We start from the raw sequence: 14,447 nt of genomic DNA, 5'->3' as shown, positions 1-14,447 counted from the left end.
GAACGCATAGCTATGTCGATAACAGTGGTTAAAACAAATAAAAGGCACGTTTTTTTTGGAACATGAGGCGCTACAGTGAGCAGTTACATAGTTGGAATAGTTTACGGAATGGTTTGTGTTTGAAGTGGTCTGCAGTCTGTTATCTCGGAAACCATGTCAAGGGTCAAGTCCAGTCTTCATAACGTAAAGCCAGTGCAGCTCTGACTCTAAACTGTTAATAAGTTAAATGCATTTACATAGAACAGTCTTAAAGGCTTGATGAGTGGTGTGTACTGTCACTATGCAGATGTCCACCAATCACAGATCAGCTTTGCGTCCAGCTTAACACAGGGGAACCGGTTCTGATGGAGAACATATCAAGTAGGAGCTGAGCAGATAAACCAAAATGTGAAAAGAACTAGCTCAGAACATCAGCAAGATACAGGAACCTGAAGATGTCCTCCAGTCATAGACCAACTTTGTGTCCGATTAAATGTAGATGAACCGGTTCTGATGGAGAAGATATCAAGTAGGAGCTGAGTAGACAGGCCACAATGTGAGGTGGACTAGCTCAGAACATCAGCAAGATACAGGAACACGTAGATGTCCACTAATCACAGACCAGCTTTGTCCAACTGAATTTGAAGAGCGGTGACAAACTGAATCTGAAGATCACCGGCGAGAACGTGTAGATGTCCTCTTTTCACAAGTCACACATCAGCCTCTTAACCAAAGTGTTTGACAACATGGGCTCAGTGTCTAAAGGGGGTAGTTGTATCTGAATTTGACGTGCAGTCCGTTGACCGGGTGCACGATTGGCACAGTTTGCATCTTGGGGAAGTCCTCTGTGGCTAGTGTCCATGAGGTCGTCCCTATCAGCTCCACCGCCAAAGTCTTTAAGATGATCTGAGCCAGTTCTTTGCCCACGCAGCTCCTGACTCCGCCGCCGAACGGGACGTAGCTGAAGCGAGACGCCCGGCTCTCCTCGCGGTCTGGGCCAAAGCGGTCGGGGTCGAACTGTTCCGGACTCTGGAAGACGGCGGCGGTTTCGTGCGTGTCCCGGATGCTGTACATGACGCTCCAGCCTTTGGGGATCTGGTAACCCTGCAGAAGAGGACACAAAAAGGGTTAGTACTTTATAAACTGTATAAACAAGTGTACTGTGGGAGCGTGAGGTCAGCCATAAAGCTCAGCTCCAGCCAAATGAAGCTCATTGAGGCAAATCTGGAGCTGGGTTCCACATTCAACATTCTGAGCAAGTGTTTTATAGCAGCCAAAGACCTATTCAGGAGCAAGGTGGTTGAAGGTACTGGTAACCTGCCCCGTTGGGTTTGGTGGGGGGCGGGCGCTTTGCAACACTGTCAATCAAACCTGTTGCTAACACAAGTGGGAGGGACCTCAGGGCAAGAAGGCTCCTGATTTGTCTGTTATTAATGTTCATACAGGCAAGCACGGACACAATAAACTCTATTCACGTTTACGTCACAAACCAGGACAGCCTTTAGAAACCTGTGATGACAACTTCCTTTGGGATCTGTTCGTAGTAAGTCTGACAGAATCAAAGAAAAACGAGAAAATGTCCCAGTTTTCTTCATCTCCATGTCATTGTAGCGTTCCGTTATGTTCGGCTAATCAACAATTACAACCATACACAATTAAACGGCACAATTTATCACAGTCGGTCGGCGATCCTAGTGTCGTTAACTACACTGGAAGTTGTCATCACATGTTTCCAACGGTTAAAAGCTATGTCCATTTATATACAGTCTATGATTACTACACTCATTGGATTAGGAATGCGCAAAATGGCCAAAAAAAAGCACTACAGTTGTTTTTTCCTCATATTGATCAATCTTCATTTTTATTTTATACATTTTCTACTTTTCAAAACATAAAACCAGAGCCATTTAACTCCAAAAATAGCCTAATTATTCCTCTAAAGTCCATCCCTCTTGATTAATAAGACCCAAGCATCAATGACGATTATAGTGATTAAACTGAATATCAAGATTGAGAAAAATGAGGAAAATAACCATATATCCACTTTATAATACCACTTAATTATACCTCCACCTTGAATAGGGGGTACTATGCTTCTACGGGGTAATAACTGATACCGAATATTTAGATCACCATGTTACGTTTTATTGCGTTGAAAATGTTATATTTGTACGGCCATAAGGAGGGTTTGAAAAGGGCGGAGAGAGATCACAGGATGAAACCTCAGGCATGCTTTTTATGAGGGAACAGTTTGATTCATAATTAACAGTTATTATGTAATAGTTGATTTAGAATGGTTCAGGTTGGTTGGTTTAGTTTCTGCTTAAATTTTAAACGGAGATGTCCTTGCTCTACCTGGAATGTTCCACAGTATGACATTAAACAGTTCTACCTTATGGCAAAGGAGAAGTTCGACCAAATAAACTTTCTCCAGCTGACAAATTGAATTTCTTTTGCTATGGATTCTACTTGGATTTTTCACAGCTCTACCTTACATTTATTTCAGACTGACTGTGAGCGGGGTCGCCTGTCCACAGATCTGGCCTGTAACTTGGTCTGGTTTGGTCTCCATGAAGATAGAAAGGAGGCAGCAGTAGCTCAGTTGGTGAGAGCTTTTGTCCACTGATCTGAAGATTGGAGGTTCGAATTCCTGCTCTCGACATAAAAACATCATTGGTTGGAGGAGTGATTCCAGCTCCCTCAGATGAATGTTGTTGTTGTGTCCTTGGGCAAGACACTTAACCCACCTTGCCCCTAGTGTCTGCGTACACTGGTGTATGAATGTGCGTGTGCATGGGTGAGTAAAGCGCTTTGAGTGCACTATATAAAAATGTGACCATTTACCAAAGGTTTAATGCCATACTGTGAAACATTCCAGACCAAACATCTCCACAGTTGAAGTACCCTCTGCCAGAAAAGTTACACAATACACCGTTAATACTCTTAAAAAATGTAGTTGCTAGAGAATGTTACCCCCAATCCTCATCTGAACCACATCATAAAAACAAACAGTGACTTACGTCCAGTTCAAAAGTCTGCAGGGCTGTGCGGTATCCCCCGGACACTGGCGGCAAGTATCTGAGCACCTCTTTGACCACACAGTCCACGTAGCGCAGATGGCTGAGCTTGTCCAGGCTCAGGGGAGGGATGTGGGAGCGGGGAACTTCAGGGACCTCGGCGTGGGGCTGTTGGCTCCCTCCGTTCAGAAGGTGGGTGCTCTCTGAGGCCTCCTCGCTCTCTGTGGTCACACTGACAGGACAGCTGCTCCGGTGGGCCTCATATCCCAGACCCTCAGCCTCCAGCTCTGCCCGCGCTCGCTCCACCACGGCTGGGTGACGGAGGAGCTGCAGGACCAGTGAGGTGGAGGCGCTGGCTGTGGTGGAGTGGGCTGCAAAGATCAACTCCACCGCTGTCTCCTGGAAAGACGAAGGAGAGGGGGGTTAACACAACAAATCCAATCCAATTTTGAAGTTATATTATGTTTAGGGCTGGGTATCATAAAGAAGTTTCTGATACAATACATTCCTCGATACATAGGTCACGATACGATACATATCCCAATACAAAGCACTTTCGATTTGGTATGATATATTTCAGAACGATTCTGTACGGTTCAATAAAAAATAAAGTCTAAATCATGGCTGTGATACTAAAAGTGTTCGTTAAACCACTTCTTGTGCAAAGTTCATATGAAACACAAACATTTAATCATCAAAACAGTGAGAATGTCAAACGTGTTACAGAAACTAATTTCTTTCCACTAAACAAGCAACAAGACTGTAGCTGTAACAAAATAATTGAGTAAAATATACCAAAAAATACTGCAGGCGATACATCGATACAGCAGCCCACGATATCGATACTGTGTCATCACATTAAATGATAAGATATATCGAAATTTCAATATTTTTGCACACCCCTAATTATATTATATTATAATATAGATGATAAACAAACAATGAAACAATAACCCTAAAGCAGGATTATACTCAAATTCTATTCTATTTTAAAGGTGCATTGTGTAACTTTTCTGGTGGAGGGTCCGTCAAACGCTTTTCTCTTTTTTTGCTTTTTTTGGAATGTTTCACAGTATGGCATTAAACCTTTCTATCATCACGGAGACCAAACCAGATCAAGTTACAGGTCAGATCTGTAGAGAGGCGACTCCACTCACAGTCAGAATGTTTGTTTTTGTTGGTATTTTTGAGCCATAAATCCACCTGTAACTGAATAAATGTTAGGTAGAGTTGTTTAATGTCATACTGTGGAACATTCCAGACAGAGCAATGACATATCCATAGAAACAAACAGGTATTGGTGCACCCTGTACAGTATGGCCAAAAATATCTCCAAGATATAAACTGAAGAATGCACAGTAATTAGTTTGTATCTATAATGAGTCATAGAAGTTCTTAAATTGTATCGTATTACCAAAAAATAACAAAACATTTCATACTAGTCCAAAGAAAGGTACACACGATAAATATTGACCCCCAAAAAGTATTGTTCCATTTGTTGTGTATTGAATGATAAGTAGATATAATTATTGTGACAGGCCTACAATAAAGCTCTAAGGAAGTAGGCAAAAGCTTCTCATGCCAAAAGATCTCACAAGATAAAATCATCTCAAGATTGTGCACACATGAAGAATGATCTTGTAAGCTTTTGTTTTTTAATTTTAGAAAGTATTGAAGAAGTGTGTATTCTGGATCCCAGGCACAGTATAATTTGGATATGGAACTAAATCAATCTAACCTAAAGCAAAACTAAATCCTGAATGAAGTACCTTGAGTAAGACAAGAACCAGGACTAAACCAAGTGAAATCTAGGACTAAACCAGGACTCAATCAGATCTTAACTGGAGCTAAACTTGGTCTAAACTGTTGACCGCACCTTGAGCTCCTGTATGCTGAGGGTCTGGCCGTGCTCCTTGGCGCTGGAGAGCATGTAGTCGAAAGCATCGTTGTACTCCTCATCTGTCTGTGGACGCTCCATCTTCTCCTCGATGATCTTCTCCATGTTTGCGTGGAGGATCTCTCTGGCCTTTATGCCCTGGACACAAGGAATGGATAGTTTACAACTCTATGCATCATCCTCTTTGGAGCTGTCTAAAAGGTTGTGTGTGTTACAAGTTCATGTTCACGGACACGTGGAGCTCAGACTCTATAACGCAAAGATCAGAAGTTCAACGTACAGAGCTCCAGGAGATGCACCATCAAGCTCCATACTGACAGGGATGTATTTTGGATTTATTTTGAGGCGTTTTCATGGGAAATGATTTTATCTGTCCCATAAGAAAGAGAGAGAAAGAGAGTAGTGTGAAGATCAACTATCTCAAATGCTTTTTGCACTCTTTGTATAATTGAGTAGAAATGTTGATATAAGAATAATTTTGTTAAAATTTTCATCATTTCTGGGCGTTCATTGACAAACCAGCAAGATGTTTGGAAACATGCAATGACAACTTCCGGTGGGCTCTGTTCACCATTGTAAGTCTGACAAAGTCTAAGAAAAATTTGAAAATGGCCCACTTTTCTTCATCTCCATGTCATTGTAGTGTTCCATTATGTACGACTAATCATCACTTCCAACTATACCTCAGTTTTCATCATTTCCCCACTGACACACAACTCTGAGTGCACTGGTACATGTGATTAGAAGAGATGATGGCAACAAATTCCAGATGATTCCAAACAGCACATATGTCTGCAGTCTATATTTTACCGCTGAACACATTTACTTCAGTGGGTTTGATCACAGTTGGTCTTCGAGCCCACTGTTGGGAACTACACCGGAAGCTGTCATCACATGTTTCCAAATGTCTTCCGGGGTTGTGACGTAAGCGTGACAACTTTTTAGACTCTGTTCACACTCTTCATGCTGTTATAGTGAAAAATGCAGCGCCCTCTAGTGGAGGACTGTCTGACATCAACAGTGGGATGGGGTGAGAGGTAATAGAGTCAGTCTTATAACCAGACAGTTGGCAGTTTGAGCTCAGCTCATTGCTGCTGTGTACAAATATGGTTAGCACAGATGCACATTGGCATCCATGTCTTTGTTAGTCAGTGCCAGGGCAGCTGTGGCTACAGTATTATCTAGGGGTACATCCCTAGATAATGTAATTGTGATATTGTATCGTCAAAACTCTCAATAAAATCCTGGACTGTCACAGTATATTGAATTACAAGTTTCTTTGCTTAAATTCAGGGTTTTATAGTAGCAACAGCTTATGAACATCAGGAACTACATATCCCATAATTCAATTCAGCGCAGACAACATGAAGAAATATGTTTTTGACTTGAATTCTTGGGATTATGACAGAAATAATTCACACCAAAATCTTGTCAGGGTATTTTAAAAGAAAAAAAAGTGTCTCATCTACAATTACATTAGCGTCTCCAAACTATCACAATAAATAATGTACCGTCAGATGCATATCGTAATAACATCGTACCATGAGATTTGGATATCATTACATCCCTAGTATTATTTTATCATCCCAGAGTATGGGTAGTGAGTGAATAAATCAATATAAGGTTACTTTAAAGTTTTCGCCAAACATTATTGACATATATTGTGCATATGGTTTGACAGTTCTAAACTCAGCAGTGCGCCCTCTAGTGGAGCTCATGCAGAGACGTACCTTGCGCAGGCCGCTGAGAGGGGCGTCTATGGGCAGAGAGAACAGGTTGTTCATGAGTTGCTCAAAGGTCTGGGCGAGGTACATGAGTCTGTCCTCCTCCAGCTGCAGCCCCAGCAGGACTCGCATGGCGATGCGAAAAGTCAGAGCTTTGGCGGCGCTGTACACGTCCACGGGGCCCTCCTCACTGCACCACCTCTGCAGCTCCAGCTTCACCACCGCCTGCAGCCGGGGCAGGTACGACTCCAGGGCCCCACGGCTGAACACCTTGGCCAGGATCTGAGGAGACAACAGAGGCCTTTTAGGAGCTCTTCTACTACATGTGTGTGGTTGTGTTTGGACTTTGACCTCAGATCCATTTAGGAGCCTAACATTTGCCTTCATAACAAAAGTTTAAAGATGATGTATTATGCTTTTTAGTATTAAAGGGACAGTTCGGAATTTTGGACGTAGGACCTCCTAGGACCTCCTTTCCTAGTGAGCCACAGTGTTGGAGAAGTGTGGAAACATTTTTTGAAATATTCCATCCAGTCCTTGTATTTGCAGAGGTCACTGGTGCTAGGCTAGTGTATGTCAATGGCCATAGTTATCCTGCCACTAAAAACACTCTTACCCACTCCACAAAACACCCCAAGGAAATCTATTATTACACCAGACTGTCCATGTAAATGTCTGTGTCGATTGAATAATTGTAGAAGTAAAACCTACCTTGCATTTGTAGGATTTATGTGTAAGCAGTTGTACTTCCTGATAGAAAGCTTGGCAGCAGCGGATTGATATATGAGAAAATAGTCCCTCAACATGCGATTCATGCGATTCAAGGTTAGTTTTATTTTAAACATTATTCTATCGACACACACATTCACATGGACAGTCTGGTGTAATAATAGATTTGTTTTGGGTGTTTTGTGGAGTGGCTAAGACTGTTTTTATTGACAGGATAACTATGGCCATTGACATACACTAGCCTAGCACCAGCGACCTCTGCAAATACAAGGACTGGATGCAATATTTCAAAAAGTATCTCCACACATCTCGAACATTTTTGAACATGTATTACCCCAAGTCTGAATTATCTTTAAAATAAATATAAGAACAGAGCAGTGGGTGGGGATAGGGGGTAGGTGAAAACAGACATTTGAGAGCCAGGCATCACATTATAATATTGTCAATAGGTTTTTAGCTTTCTACCATGTTATAACAAAATCAAAAACATGCCTGAAGAGGTTTTAGACGTCATCCAATCCATGCATGTTTGAGTAATCTAGTGATCTCTATTCAAACCCTCCTTATACCTACGTCCCTCTGTACAAAAACATTATACAAAACTACACTACAGTCTGACAAAACTGATGCGAAGTGTAGTAGTTTCATTATCAAGACACACGCTGATTGTGTTGTGATAGTGCTCTGAAGGGGGACTGACTTAATGTAGGGAGCAAAGGGAAGGGAGACTCAGAGCATCAAAAGCGAAATTGAAACATACAGTATAAAGCATGTTATTATATTGTTTTTGGTGATTTAAACACAATTTTTTCCATCGTATGTTCTTCTGAGATCGTTCATAAGACTCTGCATCTGTTTCTCATGAGGACTCCAGTCTTCAGTCATAAAATGCCCCCCCCCCCAGAGGACACAGTGAGACGAGGGGGGCAGCAGCAGCAGAGGCGGGCGGGGCAGATGGAGCAGATACAGAGGGAAAGAACTGTAAAACAAGCGCTCCTACAAACGAGCCAGACACTGTTGACACCTGATAACATCACCTGACATCACCGTGCGGATTCAAACCAGAGGGCGGTTTAAGGCCACCTCACTGCAGGTGGAGGGGAGATGATTTTAAACAGGGGGTATTATTACACTTCTGTGGGGTATTAACTGCTAACACAACGCTGCTTTCACCAAAAACAACCTATTATAAGTTTGATACATTTTAGTTTTGTTTTTGATGCTTTGAGTCTAACTCTAACAAGCCCTTCAGAGTGCAACACTGTTAATGAAACTATTGCGTCAGGATTGTGAAGTTGTAGTGCATTGTTTTCTATCATGCTCTGGTAAATGTTTGGAAATTGTCGGAGAGCTTCCTGGTTATGTAGGTTTGTTGGTTGAGCCTTGTGCAAGTGACTACTACTAGAACTCCAATTTTTAGATCACATTTTGCATTTTTGCATTTTGTATTATGTGTAAATCTGAAAAATGGATTGAGCCAGTTTCACATTTCTTCATTCCTTTTGTTGACTTAGATTAAAAAAAGGCACAGAGTGCATTTAGGATATCTAGATCTGTTCTTTGAGTTAAAACTTTCATAAATCAGGTTTAGAAATGGTTGACAATTCCTTCACAATTCACCAAAATCTTGGTAAGACCAAAATCTGTAAAACCAAGAATGTCTTTCACAGTTAAAATGTTCTATTTAAAACTATGACTGCAAGGTGATTAAATGCAACAATAAGTTCATAGTTTCTTTTACTGATAAAATTGTAATGTTGATTTATTTACGAACAAAATATTTGTTAATGATTAAATTTAAGGTTCAGTTTTTGACATAAGTCTTATGGTGACAATTGAGATTAATGCTCTTGTTACATCTAAGTGTGAATTCTCTGGAAATACAATCTTTTACCCTCAGTTTTGTTTATTTAAATGAACTATCTCTCTTCAAAAACTCATTCACAACATATATATATATATATATATATATATATATATATATATATATATATATATATATATATATATATATATATATAGAGAGAGAGAGAGAAAGAGAGAGAGAGAGAGAGAGAGGTGTAGTTTGTCTTAAATAAACGCGGCTCGTACCTTCCTCTTGCGCTTGTGCAGTTCTCCGATGGAGTTCACGAGCGTGTTGGGCCCCAGGATGATGCGCGTGCTCTGGGGCCACTGCGTGCACACGAGGCTGTGCTCTCCCAGGAGAATCTTCCGGATGTTCTCCGCTCCTGTCACTCGGATCACCGGCTTCCCCAAAAGATGCGTCTTAAACACGTTCCCATGGCGCTCTCTGCGGGAGATGTGGAAGTTGGACCCCTGCGGAGGGAGCACGATAATCTGCGTTACACTTTAGGATTTAACCTTTTCAAAACGCTCCAAACTCTCGGGTGGAGGGAGGCTCTGGCTACAATGAAAAATCGGATTAGTGTGTAGAGAGAAAAGACTCGGCGCTAGTGAAACGCGCTTGATTGAATTCAATTAAAAGTGGGCAAATCGCACGCGCAGATCCGAGACGCACGGGGCGAGCGCCCGTGCCCTCCTCACCTCTGCGGGCGGAGGCAGAGCGAGAGGCGGACAGAGTGCAAGGAAAACGCCTGACTTTGTGCCCTGAGAGACAAAGATGTTCACAGCAAGTCCACACATGTCACTGCGCACCGCTTCAGAACTGTCTCCCAAAGTCAGCACGCACGACGTGAAAGCGAACAGTGCGCTGAATGAAACATGACTTTGAATATTATCTTGAGATGAACAAAAATGGACAGAGGTGGCCACACTCACCTGGAAGAGCCAGTGGAAGGTCTCCCCCACCAGCGGCCAGCCCATGGAGCCTTTGGGCAGCGGCAGGCTGCTGTCCTTGTCCCGGGTCAGGCTCCAGCGGAGGCTCCACAGTGACCGGGTCACGGCCAGCAGGAGCACCGCGGACAGCAGAGACGTGAGCGCAGTGACCAGCGCCGACAGCACCCCGAACTGGAACATCTTCCCACCATCCACCTGCGAGCGTGCGTAAAGCGTGCGTAAGCCTCTGTGTCTGACCCGGTACAATCTCGTGCGCTGGCTCCTCTCTTCTGTTTCTGTTTGAGGAAAACACACAATCACCAAAACATTTACCAGAGAGCGCGCGGCCAGCTCTGAGCCATGCGCACGCACCAGCGCTCTCCCGCTGCACCTGAAACTTTCGGCTACTATAGATCTAAAGCAGGCTCGTGCCAGGGTGTTCGTGCCCGTGTGTTTGTGCAGCTTCTGTTGAGGAGTGAGGTGGAGACGTTCCCGGAGGCACCGGGAGCATCCCGCGTGAGCGCGGCTCGTGCGTATCCAAATGAGCCGAGCCAGAGGAACTCCCCTCATTCCAGCGCGCGCCGGAGCTGTCAACTATTCCAAATAGTTTTAGGGTTTACATGCGCCGGCTTGTCTCTGATGCGCCTTTGTGAGTACAGTTCAGGGCCCGCGCCCCCGGGTCTCGCTTTATGGAGCAGTGCAATAAATCAACTCCACGGAGAAGAGACAGAGACATTTACATACAGTGGACCGAGGTGCGAGCGGAGACACTCCCGGTGCATCAGCCCGTTCACACGCCACAAAGCCCCGCACTACGCATCCTGTGTCCGTCACTCACCTGTGATCAGTCACTGTCCGGTCCGGAGCAAGAAAAGCTCCTGGTGCAGTGCGCAGAGAGACTAGTTCTGTTGCTCCTGTCTGCGCCCGCACTCGTTTTATACTAAAGTCCGCGGCCCATGTTCCACCTTCAGGATGACGTGGTGAATATGTTAAAGAGGCGCAGCTACAATCCAAAAGGAAAAGCGCGCAGAGAGAGACGCAGCGGTGCGCTCTGAGCCGCTCTGTTCGCACTGAGCTCTGTGTGCTGTGAACGTAAAGTGTGCGTAATGGGTGCACGAGGGAGCGCGGGAGGACGCGCGCAGGTAGCCAATCAGCGGCGGCTTCGGGAGGAGCAGGAGTTTGATTTGGGAGCCCCAGCAGTGGTCTGTGCAGCGGAGGAGAGCGGCGCAGCCTGGGGTCTGTGCGCACTCGGCACACTGGAGGAAGACTGCTTTGGTTCTGGTGTGACTTAAAGATTATTGCAGAGGTCACGCGGGGTGAGAGAAATCTCCCTGAGAAATCTCCCTGAGAAGTTTCCCTGCAGCTGCATATTTAGCCCAAGCTACATTAAAAAAATATTGCCAAGAGAATCATTTATACTCTTCTGTTACGCACGTGTATTTTACGCTTTAAGTTTTAACAATGAGGAAACATTTTCAAACAAAGGCCTGTGGTATTTTGAAGGCCCCAGTGCAGGTCTGGCCCCCGTGGCCCGCGCTCTATGCCTGGCCATGGCTGGACAGTCTTCCCCGGCCGCTGCTGCTGCTCCGGGCCGCTGCTGCACCTGAGGCCGCGGTGGATGGACAGTGTTGGTTTGGCCTCCAGCTGTGCGCATAAACTCTGTCACGGGTGCGCTGTGGGTTTTCACGCCTTCATTAGGACCGGACCTCCCTCTGTTTGCTCGGGGATAAAGCCGTGTCCACCTCCACAGACAGGCCGCGCGCTGCAGCCTCTGCCCGGGCCTCACGCTCCGAGGCACCGCGAACGCAAGAAAAAACCGTTCAGAGCTACCGAGCTGCAGAGCAGAGTATAATGTTTCTTTTTACAGACACTTGCATTAGACTTAAGTTCAGTATTTGTAATGAAATATTATGATGTGTATATGAACTAACCTGTGCTGGACAATAGGCCGTAATATTGTTTTTATAATGTGGGGTTTATTTACATTACAATACTTTGAAATTATTTTTGTTAAAAAATTATAATTACAAGGCTATATATGAAACATATATATATATATATATATATATATATATATATATATATATATATATATATATATATATATATATATATATTACAATTATAATGAACAATATATTTGTATTTATAAATTGTATTAATTCATTGATAATAAAATAACATTATCAATAATAATATTCATAATTATAATACTGTCAATAATAATATTAATAATAATAATTATGATAATTATTTTATTTTTAAAGAAAAAATAAAGAAAAAAAAATTCACATTCTCATTCTATTTATGTTATATTTTTCTATGTTTTTCTCAAATGACTACAAATTCATTTACAACCAAAAATCCATAATTAAATATATAATATAATATATAATTATGTATGTGTGTGTGTGTATCTATCTATCTATCTATATCTATATATCTATATATATATATATATATATATATTATATATATATATATATATATATATATATATATATATATATATATATATATATATATATATACACATACATATATGTGTGTGTGTGTAATTTTCTGTTGAGCACGATAACACCACTGTTCAGATGCTCAAATCACACTTTTTTTTTTTTTTTTAAACCAGTTTGGTCTCACATTATTCATGTGCTGTTTTGTGACTTTTGAAATTTCACCTAACAGGTGTCATGAGTCCAGTCAGTGAAAGTCCTGGACTGTCGGACCAAGACTTGCTGGAGATGTGTCCCTGGGTGCAGCAGATCCCACTGCTCTGCAGGAGATGCCCCAGAGGCTTTCAAAAATGGGTCAAATGCCGAGGACATATTGTACCAAATGTGTCTTAATCTGTATTAGATAAGAACAGCACAGGTTCATCAGTTCAAAATGCAGTTTGAGTGTGTGACAGTTATAAATGGCCCTCCAGCTCAGTTTGAAACTATAGACCTCTCCGAATGTTTAATGTTCTGGAGAAGTCTGCACAGTCTGGCTCTTCTCCAGCCGCCTTTAACTGGATCCACACACTGCAGGTGATTTATCAGCCAAAGACACTCATGCACAGATAAGTGACCACATCAAACTGTACACCAGTCTGCTCCGGTACTTTATTCACCGATGATGTCCCCCACAGCCCCTCCTTTCCTCCTCCCTCTTCCTCCCTCTTCCTCCCCCTGCTCTCCATAGTTCCTCCCATTTACCTGTCCAACCAGAACCACACGCTTTGACAAAACTTTACAAAGACGAGCTGTGTCCTGTGTCATTGACTTCAGAGGGTGTGATTGACAGGCGGATTAACCAATCAGAGTGATGCATTTTCTGTAAAAAATAAATAAATAAATAAATAAATAAACACATCAAAAAGGGAAGAAAACAGCATGAATTTTCTCAGAATCAACAAGTCTCTTATGGATCCAAACAGAATGTAGAAGGGACTGGCTGGTCAGGTCCCTCCTCTGGTCCTCCTGCTTCCTTCCTTTAACTTCTCCCCCCATTCCTCCTCATAGTCCCTCCTCTCCTCCTCCCCCCTGTCCTCCCATAGTCCCTCCTCCTCCTCCTCTTCCTCTTCCTCCCCCTCTCCCGCTGATCGGCCGCTGCTCTTTGTGATCAGATCTACTTCATCAGAGTGTGTAACTGTCAGCTCTCATCTGCCTCTGTGCTCACATCAGAGAGAGGGGCTCCCAGGGGCTCCTGGGGCCTCCCAGCGGCTCCCAGGGGCCACGAACCCAGACCTCCAATGAGTGAGCGATGAAGAAATGACCTATTACGCCTGATAATTGTGTAACTGTGCTGAATACTCATCGCAAAGTCTGAAATGTTGTAATATTCCACAGCATGTATAATGTTTTTATTGCACAAAAATAACATCATTCTAAAACTTGTATTCTTACTGTGAGTGGGGTTGCCTCTCCACAGATCTTATCTATAACTCTCCATGGAGATATATATAGACTTTTTTTGTTCCTCACATAGACGATTTAATGTCATACTGAAGGCAAAAGCAATAAAATGTCTATGGAGATACATATATTAATGTTAATTTAAAGCTGCACTATGTAACTTTTTGGTTGGGGCTCCTTCACGTACTTGTTTCTATGTTATTGCTCTGCCTGGAATGTTCCACAGTATGACTTTAAAGAGCTCTACCTTAGATTTATTCAATTACAGGTGGTTTTAAAGCTCAAAAATACTTACAAAAACAGACATTCTGACTGTGAGCAGGGTCGCCTCTCCACAGACATGACCTGTACATTGGTCTGATTTGGTTTCCATGAAGATAGAAAGGTTTAAAGAGAAAGAAAAGTTACACAATGCATCTTTAATATAGTA

At 42.9% G+C, this 14,447-nt stretch overlaps 1 protein-coding gene across 1 annotated transcript; it reads right to left on the bottom strand.

The window, feature by feature from the left end:
• Nucleotides 1-520: 520 nt before the first annotated feature.
• Nucleotides 521-10,322, bottom strand: LOC110153148 (cytochrome P450 26C1). The gene is made up of 7 exons (XM_055162693.1): nucleotides 10,125-10,322; nucleotides 9,438-9,662; nucleotides 6,624-6,899; nucleotides 4,873-5,031; nucleotides 3,234-3,395; nucleotides 3,000-3,164; nucleotides 521-1,083 (listed from the first exon to the last, which is right to left on the bottom strand). The coding sequence occupies exons 1-7, from the start codon at nucleotides 10,320-10,322 to the stop codon at nucleotides 739-741; spliced, it is 1,530 nt and encodes a 509-aa protein (XP_055018668.1). The 3' UTR covers nucleotides 521-738.
• Nucleotides 10,323-14,447: the final 4,125 nt, after the last annotated feature.

This window comes from Boleophthalmus pectinirostris, unplaced genomic scaffold, assembly GCF_026225935.1.
Source record: "Boleophthalmus pectinirostris isolate CB_2022bp ecotype Guang Dong unplaced genomic scaffold, ASM2622593v1 HiC_scaffold_5, whole genome shotgun sequence".
Lineage (NCBI taxonomy): Eukaryota > Metazoa > Chordata > Actinopteri > Gobiiformes > Gobiidae > Boleophthalmus > Boleophthalmus pectinirostris.
The sequence above is the reverse complement of the archived record's forward strand: the minus strand, read 5'-3'. Positions and strand labels throughout refer to the sequence as shown.